Genomic DNA, 23,401 nt, shown 5'->3' on the forward strand with positions numbered 1-23,401 from the left:
AATCTAAAATTAAATATTCAGGAAAAAACACTTTCATGAATGAAGGCAAGTAAAGACATTAACTGACAAAACGGAGAGAGCTCATTGGCAGCAGTCTTGCACTGAAGGAATTTCTAAAGGACTTACTACTTGGGGCTGGCGGGATGACCCCAGTCGGAAGGTGTAGGTTGCAAGAAGAAATGAAAAGCAAAGGAAGTGGTAAATATGTAATTAACTCTAAATGAATATTATATAAAACAGTAATAATAATGTCTTATTGTACTTTAAAAAACTGTAACAAATGCATATAAATCAACAATTAAGTAAGCGGAGTCACTGCACTAAAGCCTTTTTACTGCCCAGGAGGACAATGAAGTATTACTGATTAACATTTAGACTTGAAAAGTTAAGTACATGTTAAAATTTCTAGAGTAACCAGTAAAATAATTAAAATAAAATAGAGAATAACTTCCAAACTACTAGAAGGGGTAATATAAAATAAGAAAAAAAGAAATCAATATTCTAACCACAAAGCAATTATGCTGGTAATCAACAACAAAAAGCAAAAACACAAGAAAAATTCCCCAATGTTTGGAAACTGTGGTAGATTAAATATGAAGACAAATTCCCTGTGTTCCTCCTAAAAAGGAGGAATCTATTTTCCCATCCTTGAATCTGGGCCAGCTCTAACCAACAGAATGTGGTGGGAGCCCTTCTGCTTTCACCTTTGCCCTAGGAATGCTGCCCTGAGACTACCATCTGAGGAACTGGTCTAGCCTACTGGGCGATAAAAAGTCCCTTAGATGAGAACCAGGGCACCTAGCCAGCAGCCAGCACCAACCGCCAGATAGGAACCGCCCACTGCAGCCAAGCCTCTAGCTGAACGTACCCTCACAAGCAAACCGAGACAAAACCAGCAGAGAAACTGCCCAGCCACCCCCAGAACCGAGAGGGGAAAAAATAACTGTTTTAAGCCACTAAGTCTTGGGTTGGTTTGTCATGTAACAATAGATAAATGACACAAATAAAGAGATACACTTGTGAAAAGTCACCGGTCAAAAAAATAAAAAAAATTTTTAAATGACTGATATACATACCAAATGATAAGTTTACGTATTAAAAAAACCTGTGAGATGCAACTAAAGCAGTGCTTAGAGGGAACTGTATAACCTTAAATGCATACGTCAGAAAAGAAGAAAGGCTGAAAATTTGTTACGTATCTCAGAACATTAGAAAAATAACAAAATTAACTGAAGTATAAAGAACAAAAGAATACAGATCAAAGCAAAAAATAATGAAATAAAAATACACAATAAAAGTAAAGCAAAACTAAAAGTTGGATTTTGAAAAAATTAACACATTTTACAAACTCATGGCAAGACTGAGGAAAACAAAAAAGAGGGCAATATAACCAATATTAGAAATGGATCTACAGATTAGAAGCAATTTTCATCAAAATCCTAACACGGTAATTCTAAAATTTATACAGAAGTCATACCAATGAAGAATTGATAACTGAGGCACATTTCATATTCTGTTTATAAAATTCACTGCATTCAGAAAACAGGGTCCTCCAAAGCATCTATAAAATAGTGAGCCTTAAATATTTATTTACTTGTAGTAAAGCAATAGTTTCATAATGACACTTAAGAAGAACTCATTGGTCACCTTCAGAGAATAACAGGGAACTAATGCATTATTTTAAAAACTGGTAAACAAGCAAATATCTATCCTGCCTGTCCTAAATGAACTGTACCACTGGGTAACCAAATAGTAGATGAAGAAAGTTTCTTTTCATGGAAGCATTCCACCTAATAAATGAAGAAATGAAAGAATTCAAATATCACCCTTCTGCAAACCCTCATAAATTCACTGATCTAGGCATCAAGCATCAGTGGCTGTTAAAATCACAAAAAGAGAAACAACCAGACACACTATATACCTCTTGATGGAGAGTATACTACATCAATACCAAGGAAGCATTCTTGTCCAAAAGACAGAAATAAATCTAAACACATCGAACTACCAATTTATAGGAAATACAGAGAACGAAGAAAAAGTATGCAACTGGCATAATCCAGATTACAGAATCCATATACATCAAAATACCTGGTTGCTTCAACAAATAAACTGTAAGAAGGAAAAAGAGATGGCATGGGGACGTGAAGATTCAGAGAGACTTAAAACGAACAAGCTCAGACACAACTAAATTATAGTGCTTAAGAATGCATATTTGGGTGATAAAACTATAAAGAAATGCAAAAATGCAATCACTATAGAAGTCAGGAGAGCAGTTTTTAGTAGCAGAGAGGAAAGAGGCTGTCACTGCGTAGGGGCATGAAGAAGGCTTCTGGGGGGGATGGCAAAAATTTATTTCTTGGCCTGGGTGGTAGTTACAAGGGTGTTTGTTTTGTTAAAAAAAAATTCATTAAGTTATATATGTGTTTTATGCAGTTTTCTGTATTTGAGGTATATAATAAACAATAAAAAGGTTTAAAAAATCATAGTATTTCACCATGAATATAATTTTTTAATATTAATATACTATAATAAAATTTTAACAATTAACTTCACTTTGAATTTAACATGACTTTTTTTAATAACCCCTGAATGATTCTTGACTGTTCTTTTGAATCTAAGCCCATCTGAAGGATTTGATATAAATGCTTTATCCTGTCTTTTACCTTCCACATGGCTAATTCAAACTTAAAAACACTTACAACCACTTTTACCTTTCTGATTCCTCACCAGTAAAATGAAGATAATAAAACAACTATCTCAAAAGACTGTTGTGAGAAATAAATGTGAAATATTTAGAAGGATGCCTAAAATATGGTAAGTGCTCAATAAATAGTTAATAGTAATATCTCCAACTCATGTCCCTTTTTCTCAAATTCTAACTCCATGCCTTGGCTCATGCTGTTTTCCCTACCTAGAAAGCCTTCTACCACTTAGCACAACACTACATAGCTCTTCAGGTCAGGTGCAAATGTGAAACTTCCGGCGTAACAACCAGAAGAATTAAACATTCCCAACTCAGCCCTCCCTCCCACAGAATTTTGTTCCTGCCACATGTCTAGTCATACTGAGTTGCACAAACTCTCTATGTATCTCTATTTCCCCACAAGACTGGAGTTAGAAATAATGTTCATTCAATTTCGTATCTCAATGCCTAGTCTACTGCCATACAACAAACATTCAATAGAATGTACTGGATAAATGCTGTATTTCCTCCCACATTGATATTTTCTCCAATGGAGGGAAGCAGCTGTTTTGTTGAACTTGTGAGAAAATATATAGAGAAATGTATTCACCTGTCAATAGTTAAACTGGAAATTATGATACTTATACAAAAAAAGGGATCCCATTTATTCTGTCCTACACTTGCTCCCCGCCCCAACTCCTCTACTAAACAACACATCTTCAGCATTATGGGGGGAGGGGGAAGAGAGTACATGAATACTATAATCGAAAACATCTTAAATCTGATTTCCTAATGCAACAAAACTGTATTCATAGGTAACTGGAGAACAATATTTTAAGTAAAATATAACCAGACTTTTTTTTTTTTAACTAGAAATTTGGTGTGAAATGTTAAGATCCAGGAATCTCTCTTTCAATAGTCTGTAAGTTTCTTAACAGCAAAAATCTTACTTAATTTAATTTTTAATCTTCCCAAGTGCCCAACACAAAACTAGCATGAAATAGGTTCTGTGTCCTCCCACTACAAGATCCACCTAGGAAAGAGACCTGTCTATCTTACTTACCATTGTGTCCTTAGCACCTAGCACTAAATAGTGAATTAAGGTATTGACTTGTATCATAACCCCCAACTCTTGAGAATAGGACCTCTAATTCATCTCTATACCAAATATCCGAAAAACCAGCATCTGACACATCAGTGGGCAGTCAGCACATAATCTTTGGGTGCCTTTGAGTGGTTCACTGATTCCCAGGCCACCCTACTCTCTCCAGTCCTTGTTCCCGAAATGTGGAAAAAAATTTGATTCTACTTCAATTTCTTCTTTTCCTGCAACTTAAGTTAATCTCCAAGATATATACTTGGAGAAAGTATATATACCTCCAAGATATATAGTGAAGAAAAAAAATGACAATAACACGGAATTTGAAGTCAGAAGACTGAGTTTGATGCAAGTTGACATGAAGTCTTTTTACAAGTTAAAAACATGCATATTAAAAATGAAATTCAACAATATGCCAAAATCATATTAATCAAAGCTAAAATGCATCAGTTGCAAATTGCACCCTAATTTGAGAGAAGTTGAAATGTGAAAAGGAATATCTGTGGGAAAAATGTGTCTTAGAATCACTATGACAATAATCATGATAGATAGGTGTTTTGTCCCTTTTTTCTAGTATTCAAATTTTCCATAGTATGTGTTTATTCTGATAATGCAAAAATATTTAATTTTTAAAACTATGAAGCATGAAAATAGTATTTAATTTTAAAACAACTTTTTAGGTATAGTCCTACTCAGTAAAATAAGATAAACTGACAGGACTATTGTTTTTCCTTCTGAGGAGACATCACACCTCATGTTGCTTACTTCATAAGTTTACGAAAGTGTACAAATATATTTTAAATAGTAACATGCATGATGTATAGACACAACATGATGATTAAATGACTAAAGTATTATTTACCTAGAGAAGTTGCCTCACTCCATATAGTGTATTTATTTTTAACATCAACAGATAACTTCTTAAGCACAGAGTAAATCATACAATCTATGCTTATGTCTAGTATTATGGCACCATTACTGTGGCATGTGAGATTGCTACTCTATTCACAGATATCAAATTAGCTGATTATGCTTTGATAAGCTTTATCTTCAATTTTATACTTTATTAATTGCATTCATTCAGGACTGCTAATCTAGCAAAAGGATAACAAATGCATGTTTTTAAGAAAACATTTTTAGCACACCTAACAAGGCTTCAAACCATCTTAAAATCTATAATACTTCCCACCAAAGAGTACAACCATGAGTTACACACAGCATTTTATCCTTACGATTATGGAAGACTATATTCTTGACAGATGCCTTAAAAAGGTGATTTCCTCATAAAAAGAATGTGATGATAAAAGCCATGTTCTTAAGCAAGGGCATGATGCCTAATTTTTTGTAGAAATGACTACAAATGCCATTTTTAAACCACTCTAACATTCCATAAAAATCATTCCAAAAGAAAAAACAATGAAGAAATATAGTATCCACTTTGCATAAAATATAATTTGAAATATACAATTCTAAAGAAAATTACAAAGAGTCTATCCTTCTTCTTCATAATTCCAGCTTGTATTTCATTGCAACAGATTAGACGGTAATGGTATTCATCAGGTCAAGAATGAGTTTGATGTTGATCCTGAGAAAAAATTACAACTTATTTATCTAAATGGATACTATGGCAGAGGGACTTAGAAGAAAGTGGTAAATTCTAGGAGCAAGTACGAGTTCACCAAAAAGTCACGTCAGACCAAATTCATTCTCTTCTCTGAAGGGATCATGACAGTTCTACAAACTTAGTTTATTATGCTACAAAACATTTGATGATGGACCAAATCAGGGGTTCTCTACCTTCTCCATGTAAAAGAGACCAATGCCTCATACAGCTCTAGGGTCTCCTCCTCACAGCTCCATGACCAGAAAAGAAAGACCCTTCCCCACTGGCTCCAGAAGAAACATCCCAAAGAAGGACTCTGGCCCAGTAAGGATCAGATGCCTGGTCCTTTTGTCAGAATGCCAGGTCACTACCAGAAGGAAAGGTATGAAAAGGTGCTGGGTAAGTTAAAGATGGGAACCAAGACGACACCCAAAGAGTATCAATGAATAGAAAGGCTACAGTGGTGTAAATACACTGTTCTATACTTAATCTTGTCCAATAACTTAATTTATTTGGAAAATATACAGGAGGAATACTAATTAAATGTGCAGGATCAAAAAATATTTAGAGGGAGGAAGTGATGTACCCAAACAAAGATAAGTATAACTACCTGCACCCAGGTTTAAAAATCAAACACAACAAGTTGAGGAGGGGAAAGGAAGGGAAAACAATCATGTAAGCTAAACATGAGTAAAGAATATTGACTGTCATAAAAATGAAAGTAACCTCACCTATTTTAATAAAAGCTTAGGATCTACAAAGTAGGCAACAGTCCCTTCCACTCTGTGTCAGTCAGACCGCACTAAAGTATAATGAATTCCGTTTCAGACCTCCTCTTTAAGGAGTGGAGAAATACAGAGTATCATATTCAGGAAGCAGTAAGCAAAAAATACTGAGGCCTGAAACCATGTCACATAAAAGTAATTTAAATATTTTCCAACTCTGAAAGTAAATGATTCCATCAATTCAAAAGCCTTCTTCAGGGAAATTTTCATGGACACGTTTGATGAAATTTTTAGGAAGGCTCAATAGTTTCTGAGAACCTAACAATGGAATGTTTTTGCTTTTAGTTTTCCCTCAGCAAGCATAAGGAGAGTAAAGCTTTTATTTATTTAGCTTTGTTCCAGCTACTAAGTTAAGACATTTTCTCATTTAATCTTAACAACTCCTGAGTTAAGTAAATACTATTATCCCTGTTCTACAGATGAGAAAAATGAGGCTCACAGAGATTGAGTAAACTGACCACGGTCACAGATCTAGCAAACAGCTGAATAAAAACTTGAACCCATATCCAACTCAAAGACCATTATGCTATACTATGCCTGGCTGCCTCCATAATAAAGATCAAGGTGCTGCACACAAAAATGTGCATTCTTGCAGATTAAAATAATCTTGCATCATTAGTTTACACCTCTGAAGTAGTCAAAAAAGAAAAAGATCAAACATCCCTTAATGATGATGAGAGAATTAAATTAGCCCTCATTCATGGTATTACTTTTCAAGGGTGCCATAGAATATGTGTAATTTGTGTAGCTCCAGTATGTTCACATCCACAAACACTAAGGAAAGCTCATAACCTTCCATTCATTAATCCTATATCTAGCAATTTATTCCAACGAAATAATTCAACAGAGATGGAAATGTTCACTCACCAGAATCTATAGTATTACCTGTAAAAATTACAGAAGCCATCTAGATGCCCAACGTTTAAGGATAACATAAATTATGATATAGTCACACAAAACAGTATTTCTGTATTTCTTTAAAAGTATAGTTATGAAGTTCATGTACATAGGAAAGATGTCTGTGCTTTAAATGAAAACAGCAAAATGCCCATTATAACTATGTAAAAATGTATACAAATAAGGAATAAAAGGTAATAAAAATAAAATAACATGTGTGTTATGGTGATGACATTATGGATGATTTTTAATTTTTTTAAATTGTCTTTAATGTTTCCACTCTATTGTTAACTGTCAAAAGCAGGTTATAAAATACTAATAATACAATTTTTATAAATTTCTAAGATTTGCTTTACCCACGCATATAAAAGAGGCCCAGCTCCTAAAGAGCTCATAATATACTTAAGGAGACAATATTTACATTTGTAGCAAGAAAGGTTTGTTATTTAAAACAAGAGTAACCACAACTCTAAGAAATGAGGATCTCAGAGTTAGCCATTCAAAAAACATTTTTTGGGTGCCTACTATATGCCAGCCACAATTCAAGCCACTGGGGCTATAACAATGAACAAAATGGGCAATCTTCCTGTCCTCCTGGAGCTTACATCCTAGCTGCAGAGACATACAATAAACAAGATAAATATTAAAATAAATAGCGCACTTGATGGTGAAAAGTGCTAAGGAGAAAAGTAAAGCCAGGAAAGTGGGCAGAGTATGCGATTTGAAATTGAGTAGTAATGGAAGGTGTCACTGAAAAGACATCTGAAAAAAAGACTGAAAAGAGGAAGTAAGCAGCATGGATATCTAGGGAAAGAGCATTCCAGGCAGAGGGACAGCAAATGCAAAAGCCCTGAAACAGAATGCCTGGCCAACGATGCTAATGTGCCCCAAAGTGAGAAGTGTAATTAATAAAACAGTCTGTTCCTGTTCCCCTCAACAGACCACAGACAGCTACAGGTCTGAGAACACTGCTCCTGGACCTGACTGCCTCACTTGGTTTTAGCACATGGCTGCTTTTCCCGGCACATCCTTTAAGGCCTTCTTCAACTATGGTTGCTTAAGCATCTCCTTTTTATTCTGAGAATCCAAATGGGGCCAGCTCTTTTAACATCCCCTCATGGTTCATCCTAAGGGTCTCTGCAGCTCCAGCCCGCCACCTGACTCACGTCTGCACACTGCAAAACATTTAGTGGGCCTGTGAAATTGAGAAAAGTGAAGCCAGCCACTTCTAGAGCTTGATTTGAAAGGAGATCTCAGGAAGGAAAGCTGAATTTGAAGTATGCAGGAAAGTTGCAGAAAGGTTAGTGGCCAGAGAGTGCAAGAAGTAGAAGCTAAAGATGTGAGAACATCCAAAGGGTACAGAAAAGACCCAGCCAACAGGCCACAGGCCTGAGGCTCAGAGAAAAACAGTCAACAAATTTCCAACAGTGGGACTGTCCAAGAAACTTGTAAATAAAACAATGTTTCCATTTTAAGCTGTTCCCTGTGCTGAGATAGAATCCCTGCCACTACGCCTAAACCTTCAATCAGAGTCTATTACAAAAACCTGCTCTGTGACTGATGCTTTAGAGGAATCAAGGCAGATACCAAAAAGCTAGGCTCAAGAAAAAAGATGTATGAGGGATCTAAAACAGAGCAGAAGCAAAGAAATGAAGTAAGGTGTGACTAAGAAAAACAAAAACTCCCTGAAAGTCCTCAGAAATATTTAGGGGAGGAAACTGTGCTCCCACCATCTATAGATAGGGGTTTAGAAAAGGATGAAGGCTCACCTCAGAAGCTGGTGGACTTGGCCAGACCCTGATGGCTGACAGCTAGATCACACCCAGTTAAGGAACTAACAGATGGCACAAAAAGGTACCTAAATTCACGCTTCAGAAAGTTAAAAGGGGGTGGTCATCATTTAGATTCAGAGCTGTTAAGTAATATTTCATGGAAGGGATAACCCTGACCTAACTTCTGAAGGATAAGAGTTGAAGAACAGAGGCTACAGAGAGAGATTTCACGTATGGTTAATATCATAAAAAAAGCCCAAAGGCAGGAATAAATGTGGCCTGTTCGGAGACCAGTGCAGAAACTGGCCTATTTGGAACAGAGAGTACTCATTGGCAGGCAATGGCATACAAGATTAGCCAGGTACGGTGAGACCCAATGGAGGAAGGCTCTGAAACCCAGGATGAGAAATCTGAACTTCGACAAGCATTCATGGGAAGGCAAAGAAAATGCTTTGTCCGGTTTCTGCTCTTTGTTCATTTATTTTTGCTGAGGAAGACTGGCCCTGAACATCTGTCCCCAATCTTCCTCTTTTTGCTTGAGGAAGATTGTCCCTGAGCTAACATCTGTCACCAATCTTCCTCTATTTTGTATGGAGGTCACTGACACAGCATGGCTGATGAGTGGTGTAGGTCCGTGCCCAAGAACCAAACCCAGCCGTGGAAGCAGAGTGTGCCAAACTTAACCACTATGCCATTGTGACAGCCCCTGTTCCTTGTTTACTTCTAAGATCATAAATAGTTTGGCAATGTAGACTGCCCTCTTTCCCTGCCTTCTACAACTGGCCCACTGATTTCCTACCACCCATCTCATGATACACACCCTCAGGCACACAACTATTACTTCTCTGAAGATAATCCCTCTACTCATGTTTATACTGGTCCCACATCTCCAACTGCCTGTCAGAGAAGTACCCTTAAAAGTTCTTCGACTATCCTATACCATCTATCCACCCACTTACTGAGTGTCCAACCTGGGAAACGTAAAACTAGGAATTTAAAGATGACTCAGTCCATGCCCTCAAGAAATTCAGAGTCTAAAGTGGGCAGGAGCCAAGGCAACAAAATCGCACAACACAGGGTCGAACTACTGGAGTAGAGGAATGCTCAGAGTATCACAAGAGCAGAGAACAACCTCAGTTTGGAGATCAGGAAACGACAGAAATCACCTAAGAGAAAGTGCTGACTGAACTGAGTCTTGAAGGAAAATAAACATCAATGGTGGGGATGACAGTGATTACCGTGAGCCTGCCAAGGCTGGGCAGAGCCCGCCCTACTCAGACACTGCTAATTCCATATGGCGGGATGTGCAGAAGCAGTAGACTAGCTCATGAACTCATTCTCTCATGCTAAGAAATTCTGTATTTTAGCACAGCAGAAAGATTTTAGTGAAGAAATAACATGATCTTATTAGCGTTTCTTAAAAAAAGCTCTGGTGGCAGGGGAAGATGGATTGTGGGCACCACAAAGCTTCTTTCTATCATAAAATGCAACAAAAATCTGATAGATGCTGCTATTAACATTCACTTTATCTCCAGTTATCCATTCCTACCCCCTTGCCAGGCTTAGCTCACATTCTTCACAAAGCCTTCCCTAACTCTTCCCAAACACGTTAACCTCTCCTTTCTCAGAACTTCTATGCTCTGTCTGTACACAGTAGTGTCATCACATTACATTTTTTAACTTATTTGCATTTAAATTTCTTCTAACAAGAACATAAGCTCCCTGAGATAAGATGTCACATATTTTTTGAATGTATGTGCAATACACACACACACCCCATTACCCTTCCCGATCCCACAGCACTTAGCACAGTAATACAACATTGTGAAATGGAACACTTCCTTTGAACTCAATATTGCCTTCTTTATTCATGAGCAAAAAGATTCCACTGTTCTCCAGAAATAATAAACAAAATAAGATGTGTGATTAGGCAAAACTTAGATGAAAAACACCAGCACAGAGGCCAGACCCGTTGCTGAGCAGTTAAGTTCGCATGCTCCGCTTCGGCAGCCCAGGGTCTCGCGGGTTCGGATCCTGGGCACAGACATGGCACCGCTCGTCAGGCCACGTTGAGGCGGCATCCCACATGCCATAACTAGAAGGACCCACAGCTAAAAATACACAACTATGTACCAGGGGGCTTTGGAGAGAAAAAGGAAAAATAAAATCGTTTTTTAAAAAAAAAAAAACAGTACAGTGGTGGTGATGGGCAATGAATACAAGGGAACTTTCTGGTGGGATGAAAATGCTCTAACTTATGACAGGGGTGTGTTATACTGTTGTATCCATGTATTAAAAAAATATATAACTAAGATTTGTACAGTTCAATATATACAGATTTCTACCTAAAACCGGTAAAATTAAGGGGTGGGGAGCACAGAGCCATAGATGAAACAAGAATGGCAGAATGTTGATGGTACTTCTTAGATAAAAGTGTACTGGGGGTTTTGTATATTATTTTGCTTACTTTGAATATATGTGAAACTTTCCATAATAAAAAGTAACATATATATAAAGTCATATATATCTATGTAATACAAAGATAGATGGATGGATGTGTGTGTGTGTGTGTGTGTGTGTATGATTTAGCTGGGTGAAAAAACTGCTTTAACAAAACTAAAAGATAACTCAGAACATTAAATTACTCATTCTCCTAATCTTTGGAATAATGTGACATTGTAACTTTTAACGTGGTTTTACTAGCTCTATTACCTATCCCATTCTAAGGAATCTTTTCTAAGAAAATCTACTGTTAATAGCATGGACACAAAAAGACCAAGCAGCCAGAGGTTCCTCAATTAAGCACCAGATAGTAAAACTAATTAGCCTGTTACCAAAGACACCCAAAAAGCCAGTAAAATATAAAGTTAGAACTCTTGAATCTTCAAACTGTGATGCCAAAGAGATTGACCGAAAGATAGCCAAAAATTTCTGGAAGTATAACATCAACAGAGATAGACTCAACACCATTCTTAATGGTTTCAAAATAATTCAATCACTTTCTCTCAGTAATTTAAACTTCACACTTATTTGTTCATAACCTGTATTCTCCATCCACAAAATATTTAATGCATAAAATAAAGACTTTCCTTACTCATGCCAATGCAAAAGATGAACAACAATCTTCTGCTCAATAAATTGTTGCATAATTTAACCTCCCAAAAAGTTCAGTTTCTCAAAAAGATTTTTAAAGTATTTTACAATAACGAATAAACACCTAAAATTATTTAATAAGACAGATTCTATTACACCGTTTTGCCAGTAGTTCCCATTAGATTATGTTAAAACTTTCCTTACTCAATAATCTATGATCCTATGCCCTACATCAGTAGCTACCTTAGCTGTGACTGGAAGGGGCATGAGGAGAGTTTCTGGGATGCTGATAATGTTCTCACCTGGGTGCAGATCGGAGAGCTAATTACTCAGGTGAGTTCTATTTGTGAAAATTCTTCAAGCGCTACACTTATGTGTGCTTTTCTATATGTAATACTCCAATAAAGCAATATTTCTAAAAGCAGCATGATAAAAGTAAGCTAGAGGTATCAGAGCAGTCCTCAAATCCCCTCTCCTATACTAAAACACCTGTTCTAGGCACTGAAATGCCTCACTGCAAATGTAATTCAAAGATATTTTATAGCACTTGACATTCTCTATTGGAATAGTCCCAGATGACAAATGACTTTCATTTGCAACTGGGAGCTCAGAAAGTATACAATCCAACAGAAAAATCTGTTTATATTTTCCAGACTAAATCATTTTAAAAGCACAGTGAATAGGTAGTGTATTGTCTAGACACAGAGGTAAATCATTTTCAACCTTGTTAAGCGGATTTGGGAAACGAAAGAAAGACCACTGCTTCAGACTCTAGGAAGATAAGGAAGATAGGAGAAGGTTAGTAAGAACTTTACGGAAAGGCAACTTGTCAGTGTTTCAGTGTAAAGTCTACTACTAATCGGATATTTTAGGCAATCAAAAACAGGAGGAAACAGTCTCTGCCCAGAGAGATGAACGAAATAAAACGCATGAAAGCAGTATCCCAAGATGTAATATGAAATACTCAATGACTGGCGGGAACGCTTCAGAAGTAACCTTTCCTCTTTCGTTTGGTGAAGGCAGCGTCTCCGGCAAATAAAAACTTACATCTGTAATCCCACAACAGTAACTCAATTCTCTCCCTTCCTCTAACCTTCTAATCTCCCAAAGTTAAATCTAAACCTTAAAATTCTCTCGAGGGGAAGCAGAGGAACATAATCACAAAGGATCTTAATCCTCACCTAAAGCACACTTTCACCTTCCACCTGCAGACCCGGGCAAGAGAACCTTGCGCTCCAAATAATACCACGAAAACCCCTCAAGCCTTTCCGGATGAAATGCCAGGGCGTTCAGTGACCAACTACAAGGGGACACCACTTTAGAAGGCAATGTTGCCAAGTGGACCCAGGATAGCTCACACGAACCATCCTCGCTCGCGACTTTCAACATGAACTACTAGGGAATCGGGGCAAAGTTCGTTCAAGTGACTTCGCCAATCTCGCCTAGCGAGTCCTTCTCCATCCTCATATCACACATACACGTCCACAAAGCAAATCCTTCACGGTCTATCAGGAGGTGAGACAGCAAAACTAGAACACACTCGGAAAGTTGATACAGAACGGAGACGGTTTGGGGAGGGGGTGGGGGGCGCCCGCCGCGGGGTAGAGGCACAGATTTGCCAGCGGCGCAGGAGAAAGACTCACACCCTGGGGTCAGAAGGAGGGCGGCGGGGGGCACAGGAAGCACGCGGGACGGCGGCGCCGCGGGGACACCAGACACTGGAGCCTGGCAGCAGCAGCCGCCGCCGGCCCTCTCCCCGCTTGACCCCGCCGAGCAAAGGGAGCCGTCCGCCGGGCGCCAGGCGGGGAGGGAGAGCGAGCGGCGAGCGCGGCTCGGGCCCGGGAGAGCGGCGCGGCCCTGGGCCTTCTTACCCGTGCAGGCCGAGGGCGCGGCGCCGCCTGTGGAGCAGGCAGAGCAGCAGGAGCGCGGCCCCCGCCAGCGAGGAGTTTCGCACCGTCAGGTACTTGCTGAAGGCCGCCATAGCACTGCCTGCGCGAACGAGCCGGGGACGGGGACGCAGCGGAGACTGCCTTAGTACAGGAAGCGCGGGGCAGACTGGGAGGAGACGAGCGCGCGGGGCGAGGGCGGTGCTGGCTGCGCAGGACCGCCCCCTGCCTGAGCGCGCCGGAGCCCACCTCGGCCTTTGGCTCCGCGGAAGCGCGCACGGTGGTGCTGCGGCGACCGGAAGAGTCCCGGGATGCGCCCTGCGCACGCGCGGCCCCCAGGGTGGCCGGGAACGCGCCGCCGCGGCGACTCCCCTGACCTTTGGCGGGTGGCTCGTCGCTACTTTGCTGCCGCTGCTTTCCCCTCCCTTACCTTCCCCTCCTTTACCTCCCCCTCGCGCGCCTCCGCTCCATCACGCCCAGTTTTACAGAAACTGGAACTGCGGGCCTGGCTTACGCCAGGAATTTGATGAGACCTGCCTCTCCATCCCCAGTAGTGCGCCGTTACCACCCTTTTAAAGGAGCCCAGGAAGAAGAGGAACGGCCCCATCGCGGAGCGGGTACACAAAACCGAGGGCGCTGTGGTTATGTAGACGAAAACAACAGTTGGGAACTCCGAAGAGGTGTAGGGAAATGTGGGAAGAATGACTACCAATTGAAAACCTTTTCCAAGCCAGTGTTTTCCAAACTATAGGGATGGTGAAATCAGTTTGGGAGATCGAGACCACCACTTTTTTTTTTTTTAATGAAATCGAGGGAAAAAAGAACACAATAGAAAAATCTCAGAATGAATCACATGTAAAGGAGTTGTTTTGAGAAAATTTTATTCCAGTCTTTTGTACCTATGCGTCCGGAGTAGTGATATACAATGTATTTTTTATGTGGATGTGATCAAACAAAAAGTTTGAGAAACACTGTTATTTGCAGAGAAATAACAACCGTGCATTGTATTATTGCTGGCCTTCCTCCCAGAATCAGAAGGGCTTTACGGATTACAGCATTCCACTCCTCTCTGGCCTTATGACACAGAAATCGTTATTCCTGGCTTTTAGGCTGGCTTATGTACAGTAACTTAGTGAGTGCCTGTCTTCAATTGAGAAAACTGGAGAAAGCCAAGTGTATCAGTCGTTAAAACCTTGCATAATACACACACATAATAAAGCAGCCCACGTGTTAACATAGCCCACAAAACAGTGTTTTCCTAGGTGTTTTCTCAATATAAATTGGTAGTTGCCTACAGAGTACAAGAATCACCAGGACCAGATACAGTAATGATGTGGGGAGTATGTGTGTGTGTGTGTGTGTGTGTGTGTGTGTAGGGATGTTCAACTGTCTAAATTTTGCTAAAGTGGAACTTCTACTAGATTCTCTGTTTGCTTCATAGATATTTTCATTGTAATTATTTAACAATTACGTAAGTAGGCACGCTTCGCACAGAAGATGCAAGGATGACAGATCATAATCTCCATTTTCCAGAGGATGGTAGAGAAGAAAAGCATGAAAAAAAAAAACTATAAATGTGGTAAGTGCCACATTGGAGATATGAACAAGGCACTGTGACAGCATAAAAGAGAAAATGCTTAGTTTTGTCTAGAGCTTCCAATTAAGGCTTTACCCAGAAGATGATTTTGTAGCTGAATCCTAAAGAACCAGAGAAGGAATCACTCAGGAGGACAAGAGGAAAAATTACTAATTCACTAATAAATTGCATAGTAATGTAAAAGTGTTAGGAATCTTGGGAGAAAGTGACTGTATCATCCTGGAGTTTGTAGCAGTGAAGGAAGGGCATTCAAGGTTAGTCTAAAATATAGTCTATTTAGGAAATTATATTTCAGAGGAAAGATATATTTAGGAAGTAGACTATAGTTCAGAGGAAAGATAAGAATAACTCATTGGGAAAGATGTTCTAAAAGGTACCCTTGTTCAAGAAGCATGAGTGATTCTAAAAAAATGAAATTAATTAATACGAGCTCAAATAAGATTAGCTATTCATAAAGCCCATCAGATAAAGACCACCAGGGACAAACTTGTAACTCAACAAAGAGGTTTATTAGCTTGCTGCAGCAAAGGACATCACACAGCAGAGGAATTGTGGGCATGTCTCCAAAAAAGGGAAGAAATGGGGGTCATTATAGTATCGGGAAGGGAGGAGTTTAGATAGAATCTAAATGAAATAGTACTTAATAGGCTCAGAGCAAATCAGATCTATATGTAAAGGGGTTAGTATCAGACCCGGCTTGAGAAGCAGACTCTGGATTCTATTTCCTTAGAAACATAAATTTAAGATTAATGTAGAATATTGTGTCCAAAAACCCCTTATCTGAACCTCTTCATTGTACATTGAGGCTTCTTCTCTAAGTCAAAGTGACTCGGATGGTGTACATCCTCCATGCATGAAAGGGATCTTCTGTTCTTATATGAGTTCCAAACAACGAAGTTCCTGGGAATCTAGGATTTTAGAGAACAGCGTTCCTCAGCACTACATCTTTTGATAATTAACCAAAGCAGTTTTTCAGGTTCACACTTTAAAATACTAAATAATTAAGGAAAATGTGATTTTATTGGCAGAGCTCCATGAGCTCTGATTTTCAAAGAATTTGAGTTATTGGGAACAGGGAGGAGAGGGGCATGTGGAGTTAGGGAATCTAGAAAGCCTCTTAAAGCGATATTGTGTTCACCAGCCTGCAACATTGTCCCCACTGATCCTTGCTTCCTGGTAGTCATGACTGTGTAATCTCCCTCACATCAGAGCTGGTCTGTGTGACTGCTCCGCCACAAGCCCAGCTGGGCTCCGACAATGGGATATCATGCCGAGAGACCGAAGAAACGACCCAGAGACTGCGAACAAGGCACACAGGTTTATTGGGCCCTACTTATGAGGAGGCGGCAGGCTGGACAGAAGTATGCGCCCTCCCACAACCGCTCCCTAAGAGAAGCTTGCTTAAGTAGGCAGAGGAACAAAGGCTGCATGTTTGCCAAAGGGCTGTCCTTGGTATGACCAGCGTTCCCAGAAAAGTAGCTCACACGGAGGGGCTCTGTGTCTCCCTGTAAGACCAATGTTCTTCTCGTGGGATAAGGGAGAATCCAGGCTGGCCAGGCCCAGATTGTTACAAATCCCAGTAGCTGGGCCGCCTGCTCAGAAGGGAGCCGGAAGGACAACTGGTTGCAATGGGCCTGGGAGTTTCTGCTGAGCAAGCAAGGCCCAGGCCCTACAGTGACCAAGAGTATGGTGAAAGTGTTGACCTTAAAGAGACAGCCAGTTATTTCTCCATCAAAAATCGGTTTATTCAAGATCAACAAAGAATCGCGATTCAGTATCCGCAACCTTGGCAAGTCACGTGCAAGTTCCTAGCAGCAAGAGGAGAAACTCTTTTATAGAGGGGAAGAGGAAGTCGGCGGGGCTACTGTAAAGAAAGAGTCCATTGGAGGAATTGAGAGTTTGAAGTGTAGTGACTTTTCATTGGCTAAATTGTGACAGCATCTCATTGGCTAAGCTCTTGCCAGCCAGAAGAGGAAGTCTTTCTTCTTCCTGTGGGGCTCTGCCCTGTGGTAGAGCTTGAGAGCTCCGAACTCTGTTCTAAATGAGGTTTCTGTTTATTACTTTTAACAGAGGTGATGGTAAGTGACCTCTGAGGCCAGATCGTAAAAAAGTATTGTGGCTTCCACCTTGGTCTCTTGGGTTGCTTGTTCTTGGGGAATCCAGCTGCCACAGAGAACGTTCAAACAACCCTGCGGAAGAACGGAGGACTCCCACCAAGCGAAGGGATCTTCTGCCCGCAGTCAAGCCTCCAGCGGCTCTCCCCTCATGAGTAGTCCCCAGCAGGATCGCTCAGCCAAGATGCTCCTAAACTCCTGGCTCGCAAAAACTGTGGGCAATAGTAAGTGTTTATCGTTGTTTTCAGCCACTAAATTTTGGAGTGATTTGTTATGGAGCTGGTGTGGTTTGGAGCAAGCCTTGAAAAATAGATGGAGGAAAGAGGCTTTAAGAGAAGATATAACAGGAACAAAGGTACAGAGACAAGAAGATACAAAGCTGATTCAGGAAGATGATTAAGTCTGGTGTGGATGGAGGTTCAAGAAGGGGTGTGAAATGAGAGAAAAGGTTGAAATGTTTAATGGAAGTCAACTTGTGGAATATCTAACACACCAGGTGTTAGAGTTAACCAGGTGAGGTTTTATTTGCATGTAAGAGGGAGTATTGCAGGTTTTGGAGAAGGATAGTGACCTCAGATCTTATTTAAGAAAGACTACGTTAGTGGCAGTAGGCAGGATCAGTTGACGAAGAAAACATCAAGCAGAGAGACCAGTTTGAACACTTGAAGTAATCTAGGTAAAAAGTCATGTACTCTCAGGGCGTCACAGAGCAAACAGGAAGTAAAGGACTTGGGGATTCAAATTGGATGAGATGAATGAAATTGTTATTTAATGGGAAGAAAAATTTTAAATTGACTCTGAGATTTCCTGGTTGAGTGCCTGAGAGGATGATAATATTTACCAGAGATCAAGGGCCTAGAAGTGGCACATGCATCCTCATCACCAAGATAAACTCCAAGATCCTTAACATCTTACACAAAGGCAGCTGTATTGTAAGCTCTGACTACCTCTCTGAATTCCTGTCTTGGCATCCTCACCTCCAATAGAGATATTCTATCTCTGCCCCAGGAGATAAATGTGCACTGCTATTCCCCTCTGTATTCTTCCCTTGAACATGCTATTCTTTCTACCTGCAGTACCAATCCTTTCCTGCCCTAACATCCTCACACCTCAGTTCATCCTCTAAAACAAAGCTTTGATGGTCCCCTAGTCCAAACTCTTTTCCGACCACTTCCCCCAACTCCCTTACCCTGCTAAGTTAATCACTCCCTCCTTTGTACTACTTTTGTTTCATATATGATTCTATTAATGGATGGTAGGGTGTCTGGGGAGACAGATCTTAAAATTTTTTTTAAGAGAAACTGCCACTGATTTCTCTGACAAGGTAAACACCTCTAGTCATCAAGACCAGATTGTCTTTGCTTAGAAAAGAGTCACTTTCTTTCTGATACAAATGGGAGAATTAGGTACCCATTGCACCAGGGAGAGTATGTAACAGGCCATCCTGACAAGACCACTCCTTGAACTAGCCCTAGTGTGCCCAAACCAATATTGGGAAAGTTTGCCCAGGAGAGCCTCCAAGGAGGAAAGAGACTGAGATCTTAACCTCTTTCTGTTTTAGGTTCAACAATATTAGAACCTTTCTAATAGACTGGGATAGTCCTGTCTCACTAGCTCAAGGTCAAGGAATAAGAAGTCTGAGCTGGTGAACTAGTTCAACAACAGAGCCTGGGGGCCACAGGGAGAGCTGGTTCCAGCGCAGTACATGGGTAAGCCATGAGGTCATCCCAGTTTGGTCACCTAGGAACTACCTGTGTTCTTTGGGAGCAATGTCCAAGCATAGAGAAAGCTTGGGAGTCTGTGCTTCGGCCACTTGACAACCTGTGCATCCAGGACATCATGGCAGGGGAGCAAGGACACTTGGGACTGAGGAGAACCAACTCACAATGGCAACACCAGCTAGCAGGCAAAGATTTTTGGTAGCCAAATATCCGGTCAGCAATTATTTGGAAGCTTCAGTTCCCTCTCTTATCTGGAAACAAGTCTAACCTCTTTGGGCTGAATTAGCTCCTAAGTGAATTAGGTGAGAGAAGCAGCCTCAAGTAATATACTGGATTTCCTAATAAGGGCCTGAATTGGGCAATTATTTGGAAAATAACTGATATGAAATATGTGCTTTTCACCCCAGATTGAGGAAGCAGGTCATACTGATTGACAACATACTCACACACAGCTGTGCTTTTGTTTGTTTAGAGGAGATAGAGCCTCAGGCCCTGTACACTGTTGGCACTCAGCAAATGTTTGTTAAACTGAAAAAAAATTGATTTTGAGGTACTAAAAGAAATGCCTGGTGGAAATTCCCAGTAGGTAATCAGAAAATTAAGTTCTAGTTCTTAGGAAAAGGATCAATACTAAACATTTATTCATATGAAATTTATTAATAACTTACTATGTACCAGGAGCTGGGGCCAGTGATGAGAAAAACATAACGGTTCTCACTCAGAACAGTCTGGAAGGGGAACAGATATAGAATTCCAAATATAATGAGTTTCAAATATACATTTCGAAAAAATATATATGGATTTAGAGGTTTTCCATATACACAATAGAGGAATCTGTGGAACTTAGTAAGAATTAAAAAGAAGACTGTGAAGTTGACAAGAGGAATATAATCCTATGAAACACCTACCTTTGAGAGGTGGGGGAAGGAGAAGGGGTCAGGACAATAAGAATAGTTAAAAAGGTAAAATGGGCTGGGGCTGCCCTGTGGCCTAGCAGTTAAGTTTGAGCATTTCGCTTCAGCAACCCAGATCCCAGGCGTGGACCTATGCACCACTTATCAAGCCACGCTGTGGCAGGCGTCCCACATATAAAGTAGAGGAAGATGGGCACGGATGTTAGCTCAGGGCTGATCTTCCTCAGCAAAAAAGAGGATTGGCAGTGGATGTTAGCTCAGGGCTAATCTTCCTTGAAAAAAATTAAAAAGGTAATATGGAAACCTAGAGGCGTGAGGATCACAAAAGTGAAGACATAAGAGAGTTTCCAGAAGGGTATAGGAGGGTTAATTCAGATTATCAGTAAGTGTTGGAGATATATTCCTTGGTGAAGCCTTTTCTGGACTCCCTTTTCCTCTTGTTGGTGTCCCCAGTGTACCCTGTTCAGATGTCTGTCGCAGCTCCTATAATGCCTATTTATTCCAATGACCGTAACCATCACAAGGGAAGGAGCCAAGTCTTATTTTTCTTATTTTCTTATTTAATCCTGCATCATCTGAAAAAAGAGAATTGGATCCATGTGTCATACTCAAACAAAATAAAGAGAATAATTTCCAAATTGCTCAAAGAATGAATAAAAGAAAAAAGAAATTTAAGGAAACCATAAAACTGTTAGAAGAAAACATGAAAGAATTCCTCATGAAATAATTATGTTATAATCTTGGCAGGGAAAAGACCTTTACAAGTATTAAAATCCAGAAGCCATAGAAGAAAAAATTTGATAAGTTTTGCTACTTAAAAATAATTTCTTCATGACAAAAAAACTCCCGCTGTAAACAGAGCAGAATGAAAACTGTAGGAAAAAATTGCATGTCATTTCACAGACAAGTGGTTCATTTTCCTAAAAGTACCTTCAGATCAGTAAGAAAAAGGCCATGAACTGAATAGAAAAATTGGCAAAGCATATGAAATATAGTTCATAAAATAAAAATTTAAATGACTCAAACATATGAATAGATGCTTATCACACATAACAAGACATACAAAATTAAACTACACTACAAAACAATTTTCACCTACCAGATTGTCAAAGATCCAAAAGTTTGATAATGCATTATGTAATATTTCATCACTATTTCTGAGAGGTAGATAAATTAGTACAATTTGTAGAACAATTGGTCAATAGCTGAGAAATCGTTACAAATGCACACACCCTCTGACCCAGTAATTCACTTCAGGGAATTGATTCTGTAGATGTATTCTCACATAAGGGAAATGTCATAGATATAATGCATCTTTGCTTGTAAAAGCAAAGAATTGGGAAAATTCTTTAATTCCCATCAGTGAAGGACTGATTAAATAAATATGATGGAATATTATACATCCATTAAAAGAATGAAGCAATTCTGTATGTACCAAGATGGAATGATCTCCAAATATAATGTTAAGCAGAAAAAAGACCAGGAGCAGAATAGTATGTACAGTGTACTATTATTCATAAAAGGAGTAGAAGGAGGAGTAATATATACTTATTTGCTTATAGATGAATATAATATCTCTGGAAGATATTCAGGAAGTTGATAATATTGACTGACTTCGGGAAGAGTAACTAAGTGAGTAGGGAGAGAGGCAGGAAGAAAACTTTGCACTGAATAAATGTGTACCTTTTAACTTTTTAACCATGTGAATATATCATCTGTTACATTTAAGAACATTCTTTGGCAAGGTGAAATTCACATAACATAAAATTAACTATTTTAAAGTCAACAATTCAGCAGCATTTAGTACCTTCACAATGTTGTGCAACCACCACCTGTACCTAGATCTAAAACATTTTCATCACCTCAAAAGAAAACCCAAACCATTAAGGAGTGACCTGCCACTGTCCCCTTCCCCCAGCACCTGGCAACCACAAATTTGCTTTCTGTCTCCATGGATTTATCTATTCCAGATAATTCATATAAATGGAATCACACAATATGTGATGCTTTGTGTCTGGCTTCTTTCACATAGTGTAATGTTTTCAAGGTTCATCCACATTGTAGCATTGATCGATACTCCATTCCTATTTATGGAGGAATAATATTTTATGGCTGGGTGATTTTTTTGCATAGACTACATTTTATTTATCCACTCATCAGCTAATGGACATTTAGGTTGTTTCCGCCTTTTGGCTACTGTAAAAAGTGCTGCTATGAACACGTGTGTACAAGTATTTGTTTGAGACCCTGTTTTCAATTCTTTTGGTTATATACATAGGAGTAGAATTGCTGGGCCTTATGGTAATTCTATGTTTAAATTTTTTGAGGAGGCATGAAACTGTTTTCCACAGCAGCTGAACCATTTTATATTCCCACCAGCAGTGAATGAGGGTCCCAATTTCTCCGCATTCTTACCAACACCTCCATTTTATCATAACCATCCTAGTGAATGTTAATTAGTATCTCATTGTGATAATGATTTGCATTTTCCTAATAATTAATGATGTTGAGTCTCTTTTCCTGTGCTTGTTGGCCGTTTGTGTATGTTCTTTGGAGAAATATCTGTTCAAAACCTTTGCCTTTTTAAAATTAGGTTGTTTATCTTTTTGTTGTTGAGTTGTAAGAGTTCTTTCTATATTCTAGATACTAGTTTCTTATCAGATATATGATTTTCAAATAGTTTCTCACATTCTTTAGGTTGTCATTTCACTTTCTGGATAATGTCCTTCAAGGCATAAAAATTTTTAATTTTGATCAAGTCCAATTTATCTATTTTTCCTTTTGTTGTTTGTGCTTTTGTTGACGTATTTAAGAATACATTGCCAACTCCAAGGTCATGAAGATTTACCCCCTATATTTTCTTCTAATCGTTTTATAGCTTTAGCTCCTACATTTAGATCTTTGATCCATTTTGAGTTAACTTTTTCATATGGCATGGAGTAGTTGTCTAATTTCAGTTTTTTGCATGTGGATATCCAGTTGTTACAGAACTATTTTTGAACATGTTATATTTTCTTAATGAAATTTAAGTATAAAACAAATAGATAAACCTAGTCTGGGGCTGGCCCCGTGGACAAGTGGTTAAGTTCGTGCGCTCTGCTGCAGGCGGCCCAGTGTTTAGTTGGTTCGGATCCTGGGCGCGGACATGGCACTGCTCATCAAACCACACTGAGGCAGCGTCCCACATGCCACAACTAGAAGGACCCACAACGAAGAATATACAACTATGTACTGGGG

At 39.5% G+C, this 23,401-nt stretch overlaps 1 protein-coding gene across 8 annotated transcripts in view; it reads right to left on the reverse strand.

Moving 5' to 3' along the window:
* ABCD3 (ATP binding cassette subfamily D member 3) overlaps positions 1–14,361 on the reverse strand; it is a 76,172-nt gene extending 61,811 nt beyond the window's left edge. For 2 of the 8 annotated variants that reach the window (XR_011532539.1, XM_070592593.1), the window contains exon 1: positions 13,804–14,219. Coding sequence is in view for 2 of the 8 variants with exons in the window: in XM_070592593.1 (XP_070448694.1) it covers positions 13,804–13,913 (110 nt within the window). In the remaining 6 variants the exon portion in view is untranslated. Of the gene's footprint in view, positions 1–13,803 lie in introns of all 8 variants that reach the window. The other 6 variants (XM_008524611.2, XM_070592598.1, XM_070592595.1 and 3 more) reach the window with 6 other exon arrangements.
* Positions 14,362–23,401: the final 9,040 nt, after the last annotated feature.

This window comes from Equus przewalskii, chromosome 24, assembly GCF_037783145.1.
Source record: "Equus przewalskii isolate Varuska chromosome 24, EquPr2, whole genome shotgun sequence".
Lineage (NCBI taxonomy): Eukaryota > Metazoa > Chordata > Mammalia > Perissodactyla > Equidae > Equus > Equus przewalskii.